Genomic DNA, 27,436 nt, shown 5'->3' with positions numbered 1-27,436 from the left:
CGCGACGGGCTGGAGTTTTGAGACTCTATGACCGCGGGTTCAATCCCGGCCGGGGGTATGGTTTATTTGCAATCGTGTCATTACGATTTCTTAAGTCACCCCTTATGTATGCTGGGAGGCAGTTGAACAGTCTCGGGCCCCTGACACTTATTGTATGGTCTCTTAACGTGCTAGTGACACCCCTGCTTTTCATTGGGGGGATGTTGCATCGTCTGCCAAGTCTTTTGCTTTCGTAGTGAGTGATTTTCGTGTGCAAGTTCGGTACTAGTCCCTCTAGGATTTTCCAGGAGTATATAATCATGTATCTCTCCCTCCTGCGTTCCAGGGAATACAGTTTTAGGAACCTCAAGCGCTCCCAGTAATTGAGGTGTTTTATCTCCGTTATGCGCGCCGTGAAGGTTCTCTGTACATTTTCTAGGTCAGCAATTTCACCTGCCTTGAAAGGTGCTGTTAGTGTGCAGCAATATTCCAGCCTAGATAGAACAAGTGACCTGAAGAGTGTCATCATGGGCTTGGCCTCCCTAGTTTTGAAGGTTCTCATTATCCATCCTGTCATTTTTCTAGCAGATGCGATTGATACAATGTTATGGTCCTTGAAGGTGAGATCCTCCGACATGATCACTCCCAGGTCTTTGACGTTGGTGTTTCGCTCTATTTTGTGGCCAGAATTTGTTTTGTACTCTGATGAAGATTTAGTTTCCTCGTGTTTACCATATCTGAGTAATTGAAATTTCTCATCGTTGAACTTTATATTGTTTTCTGCAGCCCACTGAAAGATTCGGTTGATGTCCGCCTGGAGCTTTGCAGTGTCTGCAATGGAAGACACTGTCATGCAGATTCGGGTGTCATCTGCAAAGGAAGACACGGTGCTGTGGCTGACATCCTTGTCTATGTCGGATATGAGGATGAGGAACAAGATGGGAGCGAGTACTGTGCCTTGTGGAACAGAGCTTTTCACCGTAGCTGCCCCGGACTTTACTCTGTTGACGACTACTCTCTGTGTTCTGTTAGTGAGGAAATTATAGATCCATCGACCGACTTTTCCTGTTATTCCTTTAGCACGCATTTTGTGCGCTATTACGCCATGGTCACACTTGTCGAAGGCTTTTGCAAAGTCTGTATATATTACATCTGCATTCTTTTTATCTTCTAGTGCATTTAGGATCTTGTCGTAGTGATCCAATAGTTGAGACAGACAGGAGCGACCTGTTCTAAACCCATGTTGCCCTGGGTTGTGTAACTGATGGGTTTCTAGATGGGTGGTGATCTTGCTTCTTAGGACCTTTTCAAAGATTTTTATGATATGGGATGTTAGTGCTATCGGTCTGTATACTGTACAATTCCAATTAACTGTTTAGGAAATATTAATTTTTATCTTACGCATATTTTTTTAATATTTATAATCCAGTATTTTATACAGAGGAGAACAATTTTTGTCATTACCATGGAGTTCAGTAGAATGGTTTTCATGGTATGGCAGCAACTACCCAGGGAGGAACTACCGTTTCGCAAAGTGAGTGTAAAAGGGAAATCTGTAATTGTTTTACATGATGGTAGGATTGCTGGTGTCTTTTTCTATCTCATAAACATGCAAGATTTCAGGAACGTCTTGCTACTTCTAACACTTAGCCCATACTACACATACATGTACAAGCATATACACACACACACACACACACACACACACACACACACACACACACACACAAACATATATATATATATATATATATATATATATATATATATATATATGTATATATATATATACTATACATATATATATACGTATAAACTTTACGCGGATATTACCTATATAGTTTCGTCTGTTTCATCTCACATTATCAGTATTTCATTTGAGTTCACCAGCAGTTATGTAGACATTACCAAGTGTAAATTTTGTCGGAGGAATTGTTGTCACTCACTGCGTTATTACGTACTGGAATACGAAGACATTAATGAATTCAGCAAAGTTCACCCACAAATATTCAAGAAATGTCAGTGTTTTATCCAGGGTAGCATATTACCAACCTCACTCTGCCTACTATCAATAATTCATAATCCCTGAAGTCTGCCTAGACTCAACCATACCCAGGCAAAATTTAAGTTAATACATCAATTTCAAAACCACAAATAAATTGCATTGTAATATTTAGTGACTGAATACTACATGCCAGTATAAACAACTCGTTATGCTTATAACGAGATTAAAAACTTGTTAAAAGTTCATTACTTGTGTAACATGATTACCTACCATTGCATGGGCGCCCTGTCTCCCTTCATTATGTGCCTCTATTATCTTTTGACTACTGCCCAGAAGATGAGTGTAGGTTGCATAATAAAGCTGTGAAACAAACTTATTTGAGTTCCAGCTGCTGGGCTCTCTTAAACGTGTTGAACTATAGTTCCTTTGTTTTTTGATGATGTTATACTACAGGTGTTAGGCTTCCTGAGAATGCTGAGCTAAAATTCCTGAGTTTCGTAAGTGTATAAATCTTCAGCTTCCAGATCACGTGAGAGGATTCTGTTTTATCTCTAAGTCTCTTGAGCGAGATGAGATCTAACTCCTCTGCCTCATGAGGAGTTTGAGGTACAGCTATTAATTAGCCCTCTCGGCTGTATTGAGGTACAAAGGACTGAAGGTATGGGATGCCTCTTTTGGACTGCACATAGTTTGAAATGAATATAGTTCATACAATATTTATGAGGAATCCCAAACCCAGTATGGGTCGTTCAGCGCCGAGGAGGTAGTAGAAGGTAGTAAGGCTTGATTCGAGGAAGAGGAGAGTAGTTTCCAATGCCTCGTGTGTTTGACGTAAATGTTCACGGTTATTTACGTCACTGTGGAACAATGTGTGGTGAGTGACAGGTGTGGGAATAAAAGTGAGGCATGTCATGTGTGGATGGTGGGAATGTAGGTGATGCATATCAATGGTGGGTGGGGGAAGGGTGACTTGAGTATATCAGCAGTGGGTGGTGGGCAGGTGGGTTGAGTATATCAGTGTTGGGAGGTGGGCAGGTGGGTTGTGTATATCAGTGGTGGGTGTGTGGTCTTCCTTGTCACAGAGTGTCCTGCTGCAGCCATGACCGGAGTCCTCACCAAGGCCCTCCTGCTGGGGGTGGCAACTCTCACTCTCCTCCACACAGGTACTGACCCACGAAGGACCACACTTATATTACTGACTCACAAACACTCACAGTAAACTTAATGAAACTTACAAACACTTCAAGACAAACTTTACAAAACACTAAATTTACAGTCACAACAGTCTTCTGTATCAACATAAAATTGAACCACAAGAGACTAAGGTTATCTACCTCACTTTATAATAATCAGAATATACATAGTTACGCACCTAGGGGGCTTTTGTGCACATATTTGAAGAAAGAAACGCTCAAACACCGGAGATATTTGCAGCACATCTATCCTCACATTTGTAAACTACATTACATAGCTTTTTAAAACTCATCACTTAACTGGTTATGTCATTGATTAAACAATACGCAATTCAGAGAATTACCTTCAAATATCAAACATATGCACAGAATTACTTTCAAATATCATAATCTATGAACAGATTATTTGCCAGTACGCCTTGACATTTCACTACACATTTGATATCACTGTATTGACACTTCAAGGCACTAGTGGCCAATGTATACCACTGAACACTGAACATTGTATACCACTGTATTGTGTACCATTGTATACCGGAATCACATGTAATCTATGCTTTTCCAAACACCATATCTCTTGTACTAGACTAAATACAGCCTCAAATAATGACCTCGAACTAGCAAGGTGCTTCTGGTTGTGCAATAAAGATGTAGAACTTTGGGCAGGTATCAGAAAGGTACTAAGGAGAATAATAAATTATAAAAATCAAGAAAACAAAGATGATTTCTTGGATAGTCTATCAAAAATATATAAAACATGGGAGCAAGAGATAGTGTATCAAAAAATGCAGAATGCCCATACCACAATAGATGACTAGAAACTATCTAGTCACCCACATAGCGCTAAACCAGACCTATCCCCCAGTCATAGCACTAATACCCACAGTGCTGGTGCTGGCCCAGGCTCGGCCCCCAGCCCCAGTGCTGACTCAGACCCAGCCCCCAGCCTTGCTGCCAGCCCAGACTCTACTAGGGACCCTACCACAACCACCACTAAAACTGTAAATATACAACCATCATTGTACAAGACCGTGGCCCACAGTGCAGATGTTAGAGAGGAGTCTCCTCCTTCTTCCTCTACTGAGGAAAGTAGATGGAATCCAGGAATGCAGTCCCAGAACCTGCAGAAATTGACAACATACCTCCCAACAATTCTCAACCAAAGGTGAATTTGTGCAAATATTATGCTTGGGGCATCTGTAAGCATGGAATATCAGGAAAAAAATGGGACATGCAACTTTGAGCATCCCAAAAAATGTAGCGACCTCCTGTCTAAAGGAGTGTGTCATTCTTCTTCCTGTACTTTCTTTCACCCAAAAATGTGTCACTCCTCGGTCCTCCAGAAGCAGTGTTACAACATCGACTGCCCTGCATACCATCTAAAAGGGACCAGGAGGCACAGACCCCACAAGACAAACAATAGCAGCTACGACAACCCAACTCCAGGTGATTTTTTAGTGGCAGGAAACGGAAAAAGAAAATGAAAGGAAATAACAAAAATAGTCCACCACCTTGGAGCCTTGTTGGACTGGAGGCGCAGCCAGTGGCCACCCATGGCCCTCCAGAATTACAACTACTGATGCCAATAACAAAATCCCCCCAACAAACACAGAATACAACCTCGTTCATATTTGCTAATATACAAGGCCTTAAGCCATCCACCAACAACAAAATACCTTTTATCAGTGGACTTCTAGAGGAGTCTAATGCAATGTTTGCGGCCTTCACAGAGACTCACACAAAAGATCACTTTGACAGTGAAATGTGAATAAGTGGTTACAGCCTTTTTTAGATGCGACAGAATGAACAGGCAAAAAGTGGGGGGTTGGCCTGTATGTCAAAGAGTCCCTCATCTGCACGGAGTTGCTGAACACCACAAATGAGGTAGTTGAAGTTCTATCAATAAAGATCGAGAACCAAAACCTAGTCATTGTGGTTGTATATAAGCCACCAGATGCAACCTCACAACAGTTCAAGGAACAGCTACTGAAAATTGATTACTGTCTGGAAAACCTTCCAGCTCCATCCCCAAGCATCTTACTGCTTGGTGATTTCAACCTAAGGCATACAAAATGGAAGAATGTAGCAAATAATGTTATAGCTGATACAATCCACGGAGGAAGCGCAGATGAAAGGTCACACACACATGAGGTACTAAGTCTCTGTGAAAAACACACCAGCAGATAGTGGAGCCAACAAGACTAGAAAACACACTTGACCTTATCTTCACAAATAATGAGGACCTGATAAGAGACATAAGAATATCAAAAACAACTAATTCTGATCACAACCTAATCGAAGTCCAGACGTACATGCATAGGGGTCCTGAACAGCAGAATGCATGTACCTGTGAAGGTGTCTTCACAAAATACAACTTAACAACAAGAACATCAACTGGGACCAGGTAAACCATGTCCTAAACGAAACATGTTGGGAAGATATCTTAAATGACATGGATCTTAAATGAAAGGATCAACTTCCTGGCAACTGAAGCATGTTCTAGGCATATTCCCCTAAGAAAGAAGAAGAGCAGGAGTAAACTGGAGAAAGACGCTCCCTCTACAGAAGACGACGAGGAGTCACTGAGCTCCTCAGGAGTGCTAGAATATCTGATACACGAAAGGAGGCGCTGACCAGGGAAGTGGAAACTATCGAACTTAAGTTAAATGACTCTTACAGGAACCAGGAGAGACAGGAGGAGCTTAAAGCTATTAGTGAAATTGAAAGAAATTCAAAATATTTCTTTTCATATGCCAAAAACAAGGCAAATACCACATCTAGCATCGGGCCCTTACTCAGACAGGATGGGACTTACACAGATGACAACAAGGAAATGAGTGAAATATTGAAATCCCAGTACGACTCTGTGTTTAGTGAACCACTAATCGGTCTGAGGATCGATGACCCAAATGACTTCTTCATGAACGAGCCTCAAAACTCCATAAATGTATGCCAGATTTCCGACATTACCCTAACTCCGATAGATTTCGAAAAAGCCATTAACAACATGCCCACGCACTCAGCCCCGGGCCCAGACTCGTGGAACTCTGTTTTCATTAAGAACTGCAAGAAACCCCTCTCGGTGCCCTAAGTACACTATGGAGGAGGAGCTTGGACATGGGTGAAATTCCACAGTCACTTAAAACGACGGATATAGCCCCACTCCATAAAGGTGGCAGCAGAGCATTAGATAAGAACTATAGACCAATAGCCCTGCGTCCCACATCATAAAAATCTTTGAAAGAGTGCTAAGAAGCAGGATTGCAAATCACCTGGATTCCCAAAATCTGCACAATCCAGGGCAACATGAGTTCAGGGCAGGTCGCTCCTGCCTCTCACAACTACTGGATGACTATGATATGGCCTTGAATGCACTGGAAGAAAATCAGAACGCAGATGTAATATACACAGACTGGGAAAGTGGGGAGATGGATCTTCAACTTCCCAACAAATCGAATACAAAGAGTAGTGGTCAACAGAGTTAAATCGGAGGCTGCCATAGTGAGGAGCTCTGTTCCACAAGGCACAGTACTCGTCCCCATCTTATTCCTTATCCTCATATCAGACATAGACAGAGATATACATCACAGCACCGTATCATCCTCTGCGGATGATACAAGGATCTGCATGAGGCTGTCATCTGCTGAGGACGCTGTTAACCTCCAAGAAGATATAAACAAAGTTTTCCAGTGGGCAATGGTAAACAATATGATGTTCAATGAGGACAAATTCCAACTACTCCGTTATGTAATAAAGTTGGTAGAATTACCGACAATATGTAAAGTAAAAGGACACAAGTGCAACTAATGTGACATTTTATTGTGGCAACGTTTCGCTCTCCAGGAGCTTTATCAAGCCATTACAAACAATACATGGACACAGAGGGTATACAAAGGCTCAGAGTGAGGTTCAATACTAGTGAGGTACCATTTCGATGTTCACTAGTGGTGGTGGTAGTAGTAGTAGTAGTAGTAGTAGTGACAAAAGTAATACAATATGGTAGAGCAATTAATTCGTACATGAGTAAAAGGATATAAAAGCTATTACTTGGGTAACATAAAAATAGTTTGGACAAATATAGAGTGGTAAGAGGCAGCTTGTTTCAGTGTTCACTTTCTGTAATGTGCTTTGTGTAGTATAACAGGAGAGACTATGTGATGGCAGGGTTTACTGTTTTCAGGAGGATTCTTGCTAAGACTTCGGAGATGGTGAAGCTGCCGTTGTTTTGTTTAATTGTATTCGAAACAGCGATCAGTGCTGATTCGAGGCACTTGCGTCTGCGGAAATTAGTTTCTTTGATCACTAATTGGGCGTCTCTGAATTTCATGAGATGATTGGTGGAATTTGTCACTACTACTACTACTACTACTACTACTACCACTACCACCACCACTAGTGAACATCGAAATGGTACCTCACTAGTATTGCACCTCACTCTGAGCCTTTATATACCCTCTGTGTCCATGTATTGTTTGTAATGGCTTGATAAAGCTCCTGGAGAGCGAAACGTTGCCACAATAAAATGTCACATTAGTTGCACTTGTGTCCTTTTACTTTACATACTCCGTTATGGAAAACTGGAGGAGATAATAACTCGAACAGAGTATACTACAGACTCTGGCCATACAATAGAGCGGAAAAATAATGTAAGGGACCTGGGAGTAGTAATGTCTGAGGATCTCATTTTCAAGGGTCACAACAGTGCCACGATCGAACGTGCAAAGAAAATGATAGGATGGATAATGAGAACTTTCAAAACGAGAGATGCCAAGCCCATGATGATCCTTTTCAAATCACTTGTTCTCTCTAGGCTGGAATACTGCTGTACATTAACATCTCCATTCAAAGCAGGTGAAATCGCAGATCTAGAGAGTGTACAGAGATCCTTTACTGCACGTATAAGTTCTGTCAAGCACCTTAACTACTGGGAACGCTTGGAAGCACTTGACTTGTACTCGTTGGAACGCAGGAGGAGAGATATATCATAATCTACACTTGGAAAATCTTGGAAGGAATGGTCCCAAATCTGCACACAGAAATCACTTCCTACGAAAGTAAAAGACTGGGCAGGCGATGCAAAATGCCCCCAATAAAAAGTAGGGGCGCCATTGGTACACTAAAACGCCATAAGTGTCCGGAGCCCAAGACTGTTCAACAGCCTCCCATCAAGCAATAGGGAAATTACCAATAAACCCCTGGCTGCCTTCAAGAGAGAGCTGGACAGATACCTAAAGTCAGTGCCGGATCAGCCGGGCTGTGGCTCGTACGTTGGACTGCGTGCGGCCAGCAGTAACTGCCTAGTTGATCAGGCCCTGATCCATCGGGAGGCCTGGTCATGAACCGGGCCGCGGGGGCGTTGATCCCCGGAATAACCTCCAGGTACCTTCAGGTAACCTCCAGGTAACTGAACACTGAACATTGTATGCCACTGAACACTGAACATTGTATACCACTGAACACTGAACATTGTATACCACTGAACACTGAACATTGTATACCACTGAACACTGAACATTGTATACCACTGAACACTGAACATTGTATACCACTGAACACTGAACGTTGTATACCACTGAACACTGAACATTGTATACCACTGAACACTGAACATTGTATACCACTGAACATTGAACATTGTATACCACTGAACACTGAACATTGTATACCACTGAACACTGAACATTGTATACCACTGAACACTGAACATTGTATACCACTGAACACTGAACATTGTATACCACTGAACACTGAACATTGTATACCACTGAACACTGAACGTTGTATACCACTGAACACTGAACATTGTATACCACTGAACACTGAACATTGTATACCACTGAACACTGAACATTGTATACCACTGAACACTGAACATTGTATACCACTGAACACTGAACATTGTATACCACTGAACACTGAACATTGTATACCACTGAACACTGAACATTGTATACCACTGAACACTGAACATTGTATACCACTGAACACTGAACATTGTATACCACTGAACACTGAACATTGTATACCACTGAACACTGAACATTGTATACCACTGAACACTGAACATTGTATACCACTGAACACTGAACATTGTATACCACTGAACACTGAACATTGTATACCACTGAACACTGAACATTGTATACCACTGAACACTGAACATTGTATACCACTGAACACTGAACATTGTATACCACTGAACACTGAACATTGTATACCACTGAACACTGAACATTGTATACCACTGAACACTGAACATTGTATACCACTGAACACTGAACATTGTATACCACTGAACACTGAACAATGCATGACCACCGTAATCAAGTCTCCATCTTTTATGATGCCTTTGTCAATGATTACCTTCCTTCTTTCCTGACTAACGTTCGCCTTCTCACCCAGTTCGGCGTTGTCTCCAGCTGCAAACACAGTCGCTCTATTACAGAGCCATCTATCGCCACTTAGATTCTAATTAACACGCTGAAATCAAGCCAGAGACAAGCAATATGTTTAACTCTTTGTTTCCAATACTATCGAAGACCCACTGTGATGAAAAAAAAAAAATATGAGATTTATAAGACTTCCTTGTTGACCCTGTTGCCTATAATTGATAAATAATTTCCTTTCGGCAGCACATGCTGATAGGTGCGAGTACGTTACGATCGGAGATGAGTGGACCTACAATTATGGGGCTGTTTTCTCAGCTCCAGCTCCCTCTGACTACTCCGGAGTCTCAGTCGACTTGTATTTCAACCGACCTGTGGATTCTATTGACGTAAGTTCTGACGCAACCTCGTAATTACGTCTGTATGATGAACGTGCATTATTAAACAATCAAGAAGGTGTTTCTTAACGAATACTGCAATAAACCCAGCTGAGGGGATTATACAGTATATACCAGATAAAACATACACAAATAACCCGCACATAGAAGAGAGGAGCTTACGACGACGTTTCGATCCGACTTGGACCATTTACAAAGTAACTTTGTAAATGGTCCAAGTCGGACCGAAACGTCGTCGTAAGCTCCTCTCTTCTATGTGCGGGTTATTTGTGTATCGTTCCAGTCACGGTATTGTGCCTTTTTTGTTATTTAAAACATACATCACTGTATATACATAAAATCAAGGATACTGAGAGTCTAAACAATATCAGTGGGAAATAGAAATCAAGATAACATCAGGGGAACTGGGAATCAAGACATCACGGGTACTGGGAATCAAGACATCACGGGTACTGGGAATCAAGACATCACGGGTACTGGGAATCAAGACAACACGGGTACTGGGAATCAATACATCACGGGTACTGGGAATCAAGACAACACGGTTACTGGGAATCAAGGCAACACGGGTACTGGGAATCAAGACAACACGGTTACTGGGAATCAAGACAACACGGGTACTGGGAATCAAGACAACACGGGTACTGGGAATCAAGACAACACGGTTACTGGGAATCAAGACAACACGGGTACTGGGAATCAAGACAACACGGTTACTGGGAATCAAGACAACACGGGTACTGGGAATCAAGACAACACGGGTACTGGGAATCAAGACAACACGGGTACGGGGAATCAAGACAACACGGGTACTGGGAATCAAGACAACACGGGTACTGGGAATCAAGACATCACGGGTACTGGGAATCAAGACAACACGGGTACTGGGAATCAAGATAACACGGGTACTGGGAATCAGGACAACACGGGTACTGGGAATCAAGACATCACGGGTACTGGGAATCAAGACATCACGGGTACTGGGGATCAAGACAACACGGGTACTGGGAATCAAGACAACACGGGTACTGGGAATCAGGATATCACGGGCACTGGGAATCAAGACAACACGGGTACGGGGAATCAAAACAACACTGGTACTGGGAATCAAGACATCACGGGTACTGGGAATCAAGACATCACGGGTACTGGGAATAAAGACATCATAGGTACTGGGAATCAAGACATCATGGGTACTAGGAATCAAGACATCACGGGTACTGGGAATAAAGACATAATGGGTACTGGGAATCAAGACATCACGCATACTGAGAATCAAGAAATTATGGGTACTGGGAATCAAGACATCATGGGTACCGGGAATCAACACATCAAGGGTACTGGGAATCAAGGCATCAAGGGTACTGGGAATCAAGACATCACGGGTACTGGGAATCAAGAAATCATGGGTACTGGGAATCAAGACATCATGGGTACCGGGAATCAACACATCAAGGGTACTGGGAATAAGGCATCAAGAGTACTGAGAATCAAGACATCACTGGTACTTGGAATCAAGACATCCCGAGTACCGGGAATCGAGACATCACGAGTACTGGGAATCAATACATCACGGGTACTGAGAATCAACACATCAAGGGTACTGGGAATCGAGACATCACGAGTACTGGGAATCAATGCATCACGGGTACTGGGAATCAAAACAATGTCAGTGGAACTGAGAATCAAGACAGCATCACAGGTACTGGAATAAAAATCACAGGTACTGGGAATTTAGATGTCACAGGTACTGGAATCAAAACTACAGGTACTGAGAATCAAAACAATGTCACAGGTACTGGAATCAAAACCACAGGTACTGGGAATTAAGACAACATCACAGGTACTGGAATTAAAATCACAGGTATTGGGAATCGAAACAACATCATGGATACTGGGAATCAAAACAACATCAGGAGTACTGAGAATCAAAAGAACATCAGTGGTACTGGGAATCAAAACATCACGGGTACTGGGAATCAAAACAACATCAGGGGTACTGGGAATCAAAACATCACGGGTACTGGGAATCAAAACATCACGGGTACTGGGAATCAAAACAACATCAGGGGTACTGGGAATCAAAACAACATCAGGGGTACTGGGAATCAAAACAACATAATGGTTATTGGGAATTAATGAATATTTCGATTGATTCCGCTCCGAGTCAGTGACCGAAAATATTGTAATGTATCACCGCTACACTGAGATTATAATTCACCCTAAACAACTCATGATGACACAGACTGTTATTATTAAGGAAAGTTGAAACTCAGTGAATATCTTCATTACGTTACTCACGTTCCGTTCGTTAGTCATTGTTCTGTCATCTATAGTTCTATTGTTCTATAATTTACAGAAATGCACACTGAAGTTAATGTCAAATATGTTTTAACTTTTCCTTGGGTATATGGGAATGTGAATACAGGAATTAATACAATGCTAGCATTACCATGGCATTTTTAGGAAATTCTAACATTTCTTCAGCTATAATTACATTATATTTGTAATAAAGTTGGTAGAATTACCGACAATATGTAAAGTAAAAGGACACAAGTGCAACTAATGTGACATTTATTGTGGCAACGTTTCGCTCTCCAGGAGCTTTATCAAGCCATTACAAACAATACATGGACACAGAGGGTATATAAAGGCTCAGAGTGAGGTGAATACTAGTGAGGTACCCTTCCGATGTTCACTAGTGGTAGTAGTAGTAGTAGTAGTGGTAGTGACAAAAGCAATTAATTCGTACATGAGTAAAAGGATATAAAAGCTATTACTTGGGTAACATAAAAATAGGTTGGACAAATATAAACTGGAATGAGGCAGGTTGTTTCAGTGTTCACTCTCTGTGCTTTGTGTAGTATAACAGGAGAGACTATGTGATGGCAGGGTTTACTGTTTTCAGGAGGATTCTTGCTAAGACTTCGGAGATGGTGAAGCTGCCGTTGTTTTGTTTAATTGTATTCGAAACAGCGATCAGTGCTGATTCAAGGCATTTGCGTGTGCGGAAATTAGTTTCTTTTATCACTAATTGGGCGTCTCTGAATTTCATAAGATGATTGGTGGAATTTCGGTGTTGTACACCGAAATTCTCCACGCATCAACACCGCTCCCAACAAAGTTATAATTCTTCCCAACAGCCAGGTTGCACTAAACGTCTCAAAAGTACTTTCACAAGCTAACACCAGAGTCGCCATCGCTTCTACCACTTCAATAAAGGATCTAACCAGGACAAAACCCAAGCACCACGAACCAGTCAATGCAGGAGTTTACACTATACCCTGTGGAGGCTGCGACAAGATCTACGTAGGTGAAACAGCAAGAAACCTCGACACCCGCCTCAATGAACACATATACGCATGTAGGAACGACAACTTAAACAACGCCTGTGTACAACACCGAAATTCCACCAATCATCTTATGAAATTCAGAGACGCCCAATTAGTGATAAAAGAAACTAATTTCCGCACACGCAAATGCCTTGAATCAGCACTGATCGCTGTTTCGAATACAATTAAACAAAACAACGGCAGCTTCACCATCTCCGAAGTCTTAGCAAGAATCCTCCTGAAAACAGTAAACCCTGCCATCACATAGTCTCTCCTGTTATACTACACAAAGCACAGAGAGTGAACACTGAAACAACCTGCCTCATTCCAGTTTATATTTGTCCAACCTATTTTTATGTTACCCAAGTAATAGCTTTTATATCCTTTTACTCATGTACGAATTAATTGCTTTTGTCACTACCACTACTACTACTACTACTACTACTACCACTAGTGAACATCGGAAGGGTACCTCACTAGTATTCACCTCACTCTGAGCCTTTATATACCCTCTGTGTCCATGTATTGTTTGTAATGGCTTGATAAAGCTCCTGGAGAGCGAAACGTTGCCACAATAAATGTCACATTAGTTGCACTTGTGTCCTTTTACTTTATACATTATATTTGTTGAAAAAAATTTAATTTAGAGTAAAAGTACTAAAACTTGTATATTTTAAGTAATTTTTCGTATTTAGTTTAAAAAATTACCATAGAAACTCTGCTAGTTTTGTTTGTATTGTATTTACCGGGAAACGATAAACTCGTATGGCTTGCACAGCTCCTAGGGGATTGGGAGGTATTCAGGTTTGATCCAAGGAAGGGGAGGATAGCTCCAATTCTTTGGATTTAGAGCCCTTCATCAGTTGCGGCCGGTAGATCATAAAGTAACCACTCTGACTGGTGATTACAGTACTACCAGGGGTCAGCACAGAAGGTGGACGACCAACACTTCATCCTCATAGACGACAGTCTCTCAGGCCTGGCCGGCTCCATTATAGAGCTCAAGTTCCAAGCTCACTTTCCTGGAGCCCAGCCAGTGGTCACTGCCGCTGCTATCAATGGAGAACCCATCTGTGGTGAGTAGCACCCCTTTCACACACCGTCAGTAGCACCCCTTTCACCCGCCGTCAGTAACAACCCTTTCACTCAGCGTCAGTAGCACCCCTTTCACTCACCGTCAGTAGCACCCCTTTCACACACCGTCAGTAGCACCCCTTTCACCCGCCGTCAGTAGCACCCCTTTCACTCAGCGTCAGTAGCACCCCTTTCACTCACCGTCAGTAGTACCCCTTTCACTCACCGTCAGTAGCACCCCTTTCACCCGCCGTCAGTAGCACCCCTTTCACTCACCGTCAGTAACACCCCTTTCGCTCAGCGTCAGTAGCACCCCTTTCACTCACCGTCAGTAGCACCCCTTTCACACACCGTCAGTAGCACCCCTTTCACCCGCCGTCAGTAGCACCCCTTTCACTCAGCGTCAGTAGCACCCCTTTCACTCACCGTCAGTAGCACCCCTTTCACTCACCGTCAGTAGCACCCCTTTCACTCACCGTCAGTAGCACCCCTTTCACTCACCGTCAGTAGCACCCCTTTCACACACCGTCAGTAGCACCCCTTTCACCCGCCGTCAGTAGCACCCCTTTCACTCAGCGTCAGTAGCACCCCTTTCACTCACCGTCAGTAGCACCCCTTTCACTCACCGTCAGTAGCACCCCTTTCACTCACCGTCAGTAACACCCCTTTCACTCACCGTCAGTAACACCCCTTTCACTCACCGTCAGTAGCACCCCTTTCACTCACCGTCAGTAGCACCCCTTTCACTCACCGTCAGTAACACCCCTTTCACTCACCGTCAGTAACACCCCTTTCACTCACCGTCAGTAGCACCCCTTCACCCACCGTCAGTAGCACCCGTTCACCCACCATCAGTAGCACCCCTTATCCCACCGTCAGTAGCACCCGTTCACCCACCATCAGTAGCACCCGTTCACCCACCATCAGTAACACCCGTTCACCCACCGTCGGTAGCACCCGTTCACCCACTGTTAACAACACCTCGTCACCCATCATCTATCCTTCACCAAATGTTTATAATTTGTCGCTTGAGAGGTTACTTCAGTGCACATCCGCACCTCTTTTTTGAGAATGGCAATACCGAAATAAATGTAACAAGTCCTGAGGTGTTGAAGTGATAGTTACCTGGTGTTGTGGTGCACACAGACGGAGCCTGGACCACTGTACCTCCCCTGCAGGACCCGTGTGATCCCACCGGCATGATGCCTTACGACTATGCTCAGGTAAGTTAGCAAGAGAGTCATAAGTGGTGTAGTAAGATAGAATCTTTTATTAAGCTTGTAAAATACACGAGAGGAACTCACCCTTTATGTGGAGCTCATAAATCATAGACTACAGAATGAAAAACATTTGGAGATAAATACCATTCCACAGTCTTCTCATTCGATTCCATTGTTTTTTCCTTCCGCAAATAACCTTCCCCTCACTTGATTCTCGCTGGTTACCTGTTTCACCCGTTTTCTTCTCAAAGTGTTAGTTGTGCTGCCTGAGTGGCTCTTTTATTGAGCACCCGGGGCTTATTGTGAGAGCGGTAGCGTAGGAAAACAGGATTACGGAGGCTACAACAGGTCTTTGTCAGAACCCTCTGAGCATTGTTTCAACACAATAAAATATATTATAGTCAGTTCATATATTACGACTTTTTTCCATATAGCTAATATGCACAATATAAAATGGAGTCAAGAAAAAGTATACTATTACCATTAAAAAACATTTGTCATTATTGTGTGGAAGTCACTTCAAAAAACAATTCATATATCTGGTCGACGCAGATGTGGTGACAGTTAAGATTTCAGATATTATTAACAATGAAATGTTTTGTAATATATTGTAAAGTTTGCATGGAGGTGTTTCTGGAAGGTTGTATGTTTGTACACTAGATTTAAAACATAATGTTCCAGTGTATGACACTGTCTCTGTCCACACACCAGTGTATGACACTGTCTCTGTCCACACACCAGTGTATGACACTGTCTCTGTCCACACACCAGTGTATGACACTGTCTCTGTCCACACACCAGTGTATGACACTGTCTCTGTCCACACACCAGTGTATGACACTGTCTCTGTCCACACACCAGTGTATGACACTGTCTCTGTCCACACACCAGTGTATGACACTGTCTCTGTCCACACACCAGTGTATGACACTGTCTCTGTCCACACACCAGTGTATGACACTGTCTCTGTCCACACACCAGTGTATGACACTGTCTCTGTCCACACACCAGTGTATGACACTGTCTCTGTCCACACACCAGTGTATGACACTGTCTCTGTCCACACACTTTTCATTTTATATCAGTGACTTCTCCGTTTAAACGATACTACCACATATACTTATAGCTTAGCCTTCTAGCAGTAACATATAATCTACTGACCCCTTTACCTTCTCTATAAATATATTTAGCGTGACACATTTCATTACGATGGACAGTTGATCTTCTAGTTCTTGTCTGTACTCTTCTCCCTTCCTCTTGGTTCTTTTCTGAGAAGATTTTTTTTAAGCTTCTATTTTGAGAAACCAAAATTATATTCCCCGTTCTCTATATGTAATCCTTATTTAGTTAAGTTATCTACTTTATCATGCCTAGGGAGGCCTGTTTGAAACGGAATCCACAAAAGCTTAGCTGTAATTCCTTAATAATTAGTGTATATGTACGCTTGGTTTCCTACACAAGCATGATATATTCAGGTCTCAGGCTACTTAAAGCTAGTAATGAGGAAAGATTCAGTTACAGCTAAACTGTCTAAGGTCATAGTTTCCAAAAGCCTGAGAGGAATAAGTATTGCAAATAGATTAATTTATGATGTGGAAGATCAGTTATTAATTCTAATACACCTTTGTATTACACAACCATCCGGTTACTTCACGATAACAACACTTCCCGTCCTCCCCCTGTCATAGTACAAGGCAGCCATCAGCTTAGATAGTTATGTAATATTTATTTTCTGCAGGTAGTATGTTTGTTCCAGGGCGCTGAGTTTAGGAAGTAGTCAAAAGATGAGGATTTTGCGTGATGTGTTTCTTGGGAAGATAGGTGGGCATAGTGTTATCAAAAGTTGTTATCTGTCAGGTTGGCGAGAAATGCGGTTGTTTTCGAGCATGATACAGCTTATGTAGTCCAAACATTTTGATATGTGTTGCTGTTCTTGGAATTCCTCTTTATTATTTTGTCCCATGAATTATATGTTCTAATACTCTCTAGAACATTGTTTTGATCACCAGGCAGAAGCTTCAGTCCCATCATGACACTGATTTCACGTATTCTGTCAGCAACACCAGGTATACCAAATTATTTCGTGAGATTAAGTATTTTGATAGCTAAAGGACAACCAAGAATAATTCTAAGGGCTTCTCTTTGTGTTTTTCAAGTTTTTCAGTAGATCTACTGTGTTGTAGGACTAGCATGACAAACTATCAACAATCTTATAAATGCTAGACACATAATTCTTGTTAATTTTAACATTTGCACCATACTTGAAATTGACATCATATGACCCTTCACTTCTTTCCTTTTCTAACGTTCCTTCCCATAAAGTATTTGACATCTCTTGGCACTCACTAGGTCTGTCACCATTGTACACCTCTGAGCCTCACTTCTGCTACAGGTGTTGTGTATGGGAATCCTCTTCTACGAGGCTGAGAGGTCTGGCTACCTGCCTGCTGATCAGAGAATCACTTGGAGGTACGACTCTGCTCTCGGCGACGGCTCCGACGTGGGTCACGACCTCACTGGTGGATACTATGACGGTATGGGGAACAGAAAGACAGGCACACACACGAACACACACACACACACACACACACACACACACACACACACACACACACACACACACACACACACACACACACACACACACACACACACACACACACACACACACACACACACACACACACACACACACACACACACACACACACACACACACACACACACACACACATACACACACACACACACACACACACACACACACACACACACACACACACACACACACACACACACACACACACACACACACACACACATAAACACATGTCTGACATACTGCAATAGTGAGCAATAAATCTCGTGTCGAGTCGTAAACAAAAGTTCACTCGTCTGTTTCCATCAGCTGGAGACCACGTCAAGTTCGGCTTCCCCATGGCCTTCACTGCCACTATGATCGGCTGGGGGCTCATTGATTTCGCTGACGGATATAAGTCTGCAGGTGTGTACTTATTAAATTTCACGATCCTTATGCAAAACTTTCATGTTTTTATGAATGCAAAAATAATACTTAAGTCTCTTAGGTGAGGAGGATCTAGTTTCAGTTATACTGTAGTTCGATTTGAAGAGAGTCAGATTCAATACCTATATGCATTACGACACTGTACTGTTTCCATTAAATAGAAATATCAACATATATCTTCACAGAAACCTTTGGCCTTAAACTTTGCCTAGGTCCCTATACCGCCATAATTACATAAGTACATGTTACCCTTCCTAAGTCTCAGTACATACAAGTCAACTAAAATCTATAATCTTGAAGAATGTCCTTTCCCCATACTTTTTACCATTACTTAATCTCTGTGTCTTTGTCTAAATCCTTGTACTTACATTAAAATCTAAAGTTTTAACCACACAACATGCATCTGTACCTAAATCTAAATCTGATAAGCCACTCGTGGCTTCATCAGTCATTTGGATACTAATATACAGTATGTCGTCAACCTTTCACAAGTGTTCCTCTCCTCTTGATTTGCCAAATACGTTGCAGTTAATACACTAGAAAATGTGTATATGTACATGGTTAACACACACGTAAAGAACATGAGACACATAGAACTATATCTAGTGCATATAGAAATTATTTCCTTGCTCACAGGTCAGGTAGAGTACGGACAAGCAGCTCTCAAGTGGGCCACGGACTACTTCCTCAAGGCCCACACTGCCCACTGGGAGTTCTATGGGCAGGTAAAACAACAACAAATATTATTTTATTTCAGAAGTTTCTTGTCTCTTTCATGGATGAGATGTTTGTATTGTTATGAAGCCTTTCACACAGTACTCGAAACAATTCACAAATAACCCTCATTTAGAGAGGAACTTTAGACGGCGTTACAGTCAGTTGTGACTCTTCAGTGGTCTACGACGGATCGGAACGTCGTCCTCTTCATGCCAGACATTGTCTCACTGTTGTAAAGACAGTCGAGACAGACATAAGGTTCGTCTTCTAAGCGCGGGTTATTTGTGGGTTATTCCAGCCACGATATTGTGACCATATTCCTTACCTGGAAACATTCAGTCTTTGCAAGTTCTTTGGCTGGACTAGGGGTGGCTGACACCCATTTCTTCACTTGGTCTTCAAATCTTCGGACAGTCTTAAACGTTCAAGGAATATTTCTCAAAATTATTACGAAATTCTTGAAATAATAGTCATAGAGAGTCATACATTCAGGATTTTGGTTTTTATAAAACTGATCAGTTACTGAAACTTTACATGACGAGATTCTTTATGTGAAGATTTAGTCATCACATGAAAACATCAGCAGACAGCAGCAGCAGCAGCAGCAGCAGCAGCAGCAGCAGCAGCAGCAGCAGCAGCAGCAGCAGCAGCAGCAGCAACAGCAACAGCAGCAACAGCAACAGCAGCAGCAGCAGCAGCAGCAGCAGCAGCAGCAGCAGCAGCAGCAGCAGCAGCAGCAACAGCAACAGCAGCAGCAGCAGCAGCAGCAGCAGCAGCAGCAACAGCAACAGCAGCAGCAGCAGCAGCAACAGCAACAGCAGCAGCAGCAGCAGCAGCAGCAGCAGCAGCAGCAGCAGCAACAGCAACAGCAGCAGCAGCAGCAGCAACAGCAACAGCAGCAGCAGCAGCAGCAGCAGCAGCAGCAGCAACAGCAGCAGCAGCAGCAGCAGCAGCAGCAGCAGCAGCAGCAACAGCAACAGCAGCAGCAGCAGCAGCAGCAGCAGCAGCAGCAACAGCAACAGCAGCAGCAGCAGCAGCAACAGCAACAGCAGCAGCAGCAGCAGCAGCAGCAGCAGCAGCAGCAACAGCAGCAGCAGCAGCAGCAGCAGCAACAGCAACAGCAGCAGCAGCAGCAGCAGCAGCAGCAGCAGCAGCAGCAGCAGCAGCAACAGCAACAGCAGCAGCAGCAGCAGCAACAGCAACAGCAACAACAATAACAACAACAAAAAACAACAACAACAACAAACAACAACAACAACAAACAACAACAACACTAACTAACAAGGTCATTTAGTAAGAAGTTCATTTGGTGATGTGTGTCTCAGGTTGGTAACGGAGGCTATGATCACAGCTACTGGGGCCGCCCAGAGAACATGACAATGGAGCGACCCTCCATGAAGATCGACGAAACTGCTCCAGGTAAGCTTAACCTCGCCTCACGTCCTCCTCTAACTTGCGGCTCCTTCCTCAGTCCTGTCACTCATCCCTCGAGCTTGTTACTTATTCCACAAACTTGTGTTCATCTTCAAACTTGTGTTCACTTTTAAATCTTTTGTGCACTCTGCTTGTTCACTTTTAGAGTTTGTATTCGCTCTTTAAACTTGATACAGTAAAAAAAAAAATCCGACCGGACAAAATAACTCCAGTTGCTGCGTGACTTTATAGGGGTAGGTGAGCTACATTTTCCTGGACTGCAATTAAGCAGTCAGCATTAGCTCTCGAAAGAGATTAATCCAAAAACCAGAAGATAGGAAGGACTTTGAGGTAAAGAGCTCCAGTGAACGATAAGACTGAGTAACAGTAATGGATGGATCACCCACCAGAATAGGAAATGGTAATGGTGGAGTCCCATAAGGCTCTCAGTTGAGACTGCTAGTGTTTCTAATATATTTAAAACGATCTCCCAGAGTGGATTAATTTCTAAAATTTTCTGAGGATTATGTAAAGTTAATGAGAGGTTTAAGAGCAGGTTTGCTGGGGTTTTGTTCATTAGGAGCTAATCCCGTTTGGGTCATTCAGAAGAAGTATTGGTAGAAAATCGTTCCTTCACTATCAGACGGTGGTTCAGTCTCTTATCAGTCAGGCTGCTTGTGATAGCAGAGGAATAGATGGGTTCCAGGTAGTTTTGGCAAGGTTCAGAAGTGGTCTAGCAGAAGGCTACCGGAATTCAGTCGCAACAACTATAAGTTATACCTATTGGTAAATTAATAGGAAAGACCAGAGACAGAGTACAGTCTAGAAAGAGATAACCTGTAAATATCTGAAAACAAAAATTCTGAGGATAATCATCACATCAGAGATAACGCACGAGAGCACAACTTTACTGTCATATACAGGACTAGTAAACCTTAGTCCAGGTTTCAGGAACCTCGACAAAGAATCCCTCAGAATAATATATATGTTGAATGCTAGGTCTGTCATCGAGTAAGCAGCCCCAGTATGGAGCCCCCAAAAGCTCAAGTAACAAGAAAATGTTAGAAGGTTTGCGGTTACATTGGTCTCAGAGATGACACGGGTACTTTACGAAGAGAGCTTAAAAGAAATTAAATTAAACAGACAGAAGTACCACTCAAAATGTTGGGAGTTGACTGTGCAGTTAGAGATAACTAAATAGCGAATGCTTATAACAAGAGACTTCAGTAAAAGTTCATTATACAGGTGAGAGTAAGTAAACCTAGTACACGGTTTCAGGAGTAGGTACAATAGTTCCTGAAAGATAAAGATCGATGAAGAGATGTCGATTGTAAGATAAGGGGTAGGGCCACAAGCCGCGATTCGACCTGCGTATAAATAACTAGGCTAGGACACACGCACACCTGTGTTTTCACATTTCCTGTATAGTGAAATTTATGAATGTGTTTACCTGTTGTCTCTGGCAGGTTCCGAACTGGCTGGTGAGACCGCCGCCGCTCTCGCTGTCACCTCCATCGTCTTCAAGGTACGTAGTGAAGCACTTCTTTTAAGAAGGTCGGCACTCGTTCCTAAACTGAGCATTCAAAGATAAATGTATCGATTCAAACTATCCTCTCGTCACTTAACACTACCACAACAACTAGCCACCTCTCTCTCGCTCTCTCTCTCTCCCAGGACGTAGATGCAGCCTACTCCGCTGAGGTACTGGATGTCGCCAAGGAGCTGTACGAGTTCGCTGACGCCAAGCGAGAACATTACCACATCTCCATCCCTGACGCAGCAGGTTATTACCAGTGAGTGTCTGGTTCTCTTTCAGTTAGGTCATGCTCTTGTACTCTTGCGCTGAGAGTCAGAACACGTAATCCACTGCTACAGGCCACCAGGCTGTATCTCTATCTACCCTCTATACCCCATGGCTCCTTATCATCTCAAATGAAACATCCCTATCCATTATTTTCATTCCCCTTATTGTTTTGTATGGCACATATATTTTCTCCGGCTCTCCCTCCATTCTCTCCGGTTTTACCCTAATTTGTTTCACATCATCGGCAAACAGCGACACGAAGGAATCCCTTTTTCCTCCGTCAGATCATTTATGAACATCTCGAACAGGAAGGATTCCTGTGATGATCCTTGTGGCGTTCCACTCCTCACCCTCACTCACCTTGACACCTGTCCTTTACCTTCAAATTCTGAATTTTATTTTTCGTGTTATCTTGCATACACTTCAGCACCGAAACTTTTCACTTACCTGTTCTTTCAGTTTGTAGATTAGCCTCAATTGGGATACCAACATATTACAGATGGTATCCCGTACCGACAAGTTGATAAATATGACATATCTACCTCACTTTAGTATCTTTATTGATAACAAAGATACTCAGTTGTTGAGTATGTGTCTTACGATAACATGCTGGATATTTTTATACAGTCTTAATAAATGTAGCCTTCCCATCCTTGCCTTCCAATCCTTGCCTTCCCATCCTTGCCTTCCAATCCTTGCCTTCCCATCCTTGTCTTCCCATCATTGCCTTCCCAGCCTTGCCTTCCAATCCTTGCCTTCCCATCCTTGCCTTCCAATCCTTGCCTTCCCATTCTTGTCTTCCCATCCTTGCCTTCCCATCTTTGCCTTCCCATTCTTGTCTTCCCATCCTTGCCTTCCCATCCTTGCCTTCCCATCCTTTTCTTCCCATCCTTTTCTTCCCATCCTTTTCTTCCCATCCTTGCCTTCCCATCCTTTCCTTCCCATCCTTTTCTTCCCATCCTTGCCTTCGCATCCTTGCCTTCCCATCCTTGCCTTCCCATCCTTTTCTTCTCATCATTGTCTTCCCATCCTTGCCTTCCCATTCTTGCCTTCCCATCCTTGCCTTCCCATCCTTTTCTTCCCATCATTGTCTTCCCATCCTTGCCTTCCCATTCTTGCCTTCCCATCCTTGCCTTCCCATCCTTTTCTTCCCATCATTGTCTTCCCATCCTTGCCTTCCCATTCTTGCCTTCCCATCCTTGCCTTCCCATCCTTGTCTTCCCATCCTTTTCTTCCCATCCTTTTCTTCCCATCCTTGTCTTCCCATCCTTGCTTTCCCATCCTTGCCTTCCCATCCTTGCCTTCCCATCCTTTTCTTTCCATCCTTGCCTTCCCATCCTTATCTTCCCATCCTTGCCTTCCCATCCTTGTCTTCCCATCCTTGCCTTCCCATCCTTGTCTTCCCGTCCTTGCTTTCCCATACTTGCCTTCCCATCCTTGCCTTCCCATCCTTGCCTTCCCATTCTTGTCTTCCCATCCCTGTCTTCCCATCCTTGCCTTCCCATCCTTGCCTTCCCATTCTTGCCTTCCCATCCTTTTCTTCCCATCCTTGCCTTCTTATCCTTGCTTTCCCATCCTTGCCTTCCCATCCTTTTCTTCCCATCCTTGCCTTCCCATCCTTGCCTTCCAATTCTTCCTTCCCATCCTTTTCTTCCCATCCTTGTCTTCCCATCCTTGCCTTCCCATCCTTGCCTTCGCATTCTTGCCTTCCCATCCTTTTCTTCCCATCCTTGCCTTCCCATCCTTGCCTTCCCATTCTTGCCTTCCCATCGTTTTCTTCCCATCCTTGTCTTCCCATCCTTGCCTTCCCATCCTTGGTCTCCCATCCTTGTCTTCCCATGCTTTTCTTCCCATCCTTGTCTTCCCATCCTTGCCTCCCCATCCTTACCTTCCCATCTTTGCCTTCCCATCCTTTTCTTCCCATCCTTGCTTTCCCATACTTCTCTTCCCATCCTTGTCTTCCCATCCTTGCCTTTCCATCCTTGTCTTCCCATCCTTGTCTTCACATCCTTGCTTTCCCATCCTTGCCTTCCCATCCTTGTCTTCCCATCCTTGTCTTCCCATCCTTGTCTTCCCATCCTTGTCTTCCCATCCTTGTCTTCCCATTCTTGTCTTCCCATTCTTGTCTTCCCATTCTTGTCTTCCCATCCTTGTCTTCCCATTCTTGTCTTCCCATTCTTGTCTTCCCATTCTTGTCTTCCCATTCTTGTCTTCCCATTCTTTGTCTTCCCATTCTTGTCTTCCCATCCTTGTCTTCCCATTCTTGTCTTCCCATTCTTGTCTTCCCATTCTTGTCTTCCCATTCTTGTCTTCCCATCCTTGTCTTCCCATTCTTGTCTTCCCATTCTTGTCTTCCCATTCTTGTCTTCCCATCCTTGTCTTCCCATACTTGTCTTCCCATACTTGTCTTCCCATTCTTGTCTTCCCATTCTTGTCTTCCCATCCTTGTCTTCCCATTCTTGTCTTCCCATTCTTGTCTTCCCATACTTGTCTTCCCATACTTGTCTTCCCATTCTTGTCTTCCCATTCTTGTCTTCCCATCCTTGTCTTCCCATTCTTGTCTTCCCATCCTTGTCTTCCCATTCTTGTCTTCCCATACTTGTCTTCCCATCCTTGTCTTCCCATTCTTGTCTTCCCATTCTTGTCTTCCCATCCTTGTCTTCCCATTCTTGTCTTCCCATTCTTGTCTTCCCATTCTTGTCTTCCCATCCTTGTCTTCCCATTCTTGTCTTCCCATTCTTGTCTTCCCATTCTTGTCTTCCCATTCTTGTCTTCCCATCCTTGTCTTCCCATTCTTGTCTTCCCATTCTTGTCTTCCCATTCTTGTCTTCCCATTCTTGTCTTCCCATCCTTGTCTTCCCATACTTGTCTTCCCATACTTGTCTTCCCTTCTTTATTTCAGTTATTTATTTTACCGTTATTCACCTCTGCAATATGAACCTCGGTAACTGATACCGAGAGGAAAATTTAATGAGACACGTTAGCAAACACTATTAGGAAACGTTTCGATCGTGGGAACTTGATAACTGGTAACCAGATTAAGATCTTAGGACCAAAACGTTCTCTAATAAATATATATTTGGTCAAGTATCTTTTTTTTAATCCATAAGTTCAAGAAATTCACAAGACAATATTTTCAATCCCTGAATCCACGGTTCTTGTCTCAGTATATATGTTTGTTGGCTTAGCAATCAGTGTTTTCCCTCTATTTGCGTTTTTTTTTATTTCGTGTGGAATCACTATTGCAGTTTTTTAAATGAGGAGCCGTTGTTCAATTTCTCTTGATTTGTTAATTCTCGCTATGGAGTCAAGGTTTCTCTGCTGCCTCTCTCGAGACCCAAGGTGATATCAAGGCCGGTCTCAATGTTTTTCTTGGGAATTAGGTTTAATCCAGAGAAAAGGAGGGTTGCTTCACAGACATCGAGGCACCATCCTGGAAGAGTTATTCTTGTATAGTCGTTCCGAGGCACCATCCTGGAAGGGTTACTCTTGTATAGTCGTTCCGAGGCACCATCCTGGAAGGGTTACTCTTGTGTAGTCGCTCCTGTTATATATGTTGGTTTATTTTGTTTATTTCAACCCATTCTGGTTCGTGAAGGAAAGAGACACTTTTATTGAGACAACGTTGTGCTCTGTGTAGAGCTTTACCAGGTCTTTATTTGAAAAAGCTTTACAGAGAGCGTAGTGTTTTCGCTTAAAAATGTGTTCTGTAAGCTGTGTCTTTTCTACGATATTGGAGACAGTACGACATTGGTATCCTCTTCTGTATATTTTATGTGTTCTCTTACTTATAGTCTTTGCTTGTCTTGATCTTTATAAATTACGAGAACTGTTTTGCGGTCAGTTTACTGCTTAGATTAACGATGGTGTAGACTCAAAGGCAGTAAGAAAGACACTGCAAAGAAGTCTTTATTACTGCGTTACGTCCAGGACTGGTCTTTATAAGCAATACTTATCAGGTATACTTGATAAAGTCCAGCCCTAGGCGAAATGTTCAGGAATCTTACAGTTTCCTTCTTTCTGATATAAACCTGTCTTCTTGAAGAATCTCATACACGGTCATAACGTCCAGTTTATCTTTCTTCAACTGAACTCCGAGAAATCTTCTCATCCCTGGTAAATAATGTATTGCGATGTAGCTGCCGTGTCTCTGCTAGCAGTGAGTGACTGAATGGTGAGATTACCAGTAAGTGAGAAGCACACATCACAATTAAGATGACAGCCATCACTCAGCTGCTGCCCTTTTTCTTTAATAGCAAAACTTTCGATATAACGGACTAACAGAGAGGATTTTCCAAGTGTCGGGTAAATCAAAATATTAAAAAAAAATCGCAGACAATGAACTAAAGTATGTCTAATATACTGCTGTACTCGTAACTTACAGATACTTCAATGAAAATTGAAGTTAAATTAATTAAAGTTCAATATATGAAGTGAATTTTATTTCAGAATTCAGTTATGACTGAAACAATACACAAATAACCTGAACACGGGAGACTGAAACTCTTCACAACGTTTCTTTCCTTCGCCCTTCTCTGTGTCTAGCTCATGGTTCACGTTGTACCTAAACGTCGCTATAAGTTTCAGTCTCCTATGTGCGGTTATTTATATGTAATAAGATCCGTTGTATCGAGATTTTACTGGTGCTCTTAGTACCTTAGCCAGCTGTCAGAACTACCACACCCATTACAAAAATCATGACTACCTCCACACCAGCCAGTCCCAGCTACCTAATCTCAGTGTGTGGTACCGCGTGCAGGTCGTGGAGTGGGTACTACGACGAGCTGTTGTGGGCAGCTCTATGGCTCTACCGAGCCACAGATGACGCCACGTACCTGGACAGGGCTCGCGGTCATTACGCTGAGATCCCTGTCACACCAAACAACCGCC

The 27,436-nt window shown here is 42.9% G+C and overlaps 1 protein-coding gene across 1 annotated transcript in view; it reads left to right on the top strand.

Moving 5' to 3' along the window:
• The first annotated feature begins 2,986 nt into the window (after positions 1–2,986).
• Positions 2,987–27,436, top strand: part of LOC128685764 (uncharacterized) — a 38,459-nt gene continuing 14,009 nt past the window's right edge. Inside the window, exons 1-11 of the mRNA XM_070087398.1 lie at positions 2,987–3,147; positions 9,810–9,952; positions 14,204–14,369; positions 15,514–15,590; positions 17,980–18,121; positions 18,496–18,591; positions 19,249–19,337; positions 20,655–20,748; positions 22,209–22,267; positions 22,417–22,535; positions 27,306–27,436. The exon at positions 27,306–27,436 is cut by the window's right edge and continues 41 nt beyond it. Of these exons, the coding sequence (XP_069943499.1) occupies positions 3,084–3,147; positions 9,810–9,952; positions 14,204–14,369; positions 15,514–15,590; positions 17,980–18,121; positions 18,496–18,591; positions 19,249–19,337; positions 20,655–20,748; positions 22,209–22,267; positions 22,417–22,535; positions 27,306–27,436 (1,180 nt within the window). The 5' untranslated portion in view covers positions 2,987–3,083. The remainder of the gene's footprint in view (positions 3,148–9,809; positions 9,953–14,203; positions 14,370–15,513; positions 15,591–17,979; positions 18,122–18,495; positions 18,592–19,248; positions 19,338–20,654; positions 20,749–22,208; positions 22,268–22,416; positions 22,536–27,305) is intronic.

Source organism: Cherax quadricarinatus, chromosome 2 (assembly GCF_038502225.1).
Source record: "Cherax quadricarinatus isolate ZL_2023a chromosome 2, ASM3850222v1, whole genome shotgun sequence".
NCBI lineage: Eukaryota > Metazoa > Arthropoda > Malacostraca > Decapoda > Parastacidae > Cherax > Cherax quadricarinatus.
This window is presented reverse-complemented; position numbering and strand designations above follow the sequence as displayed.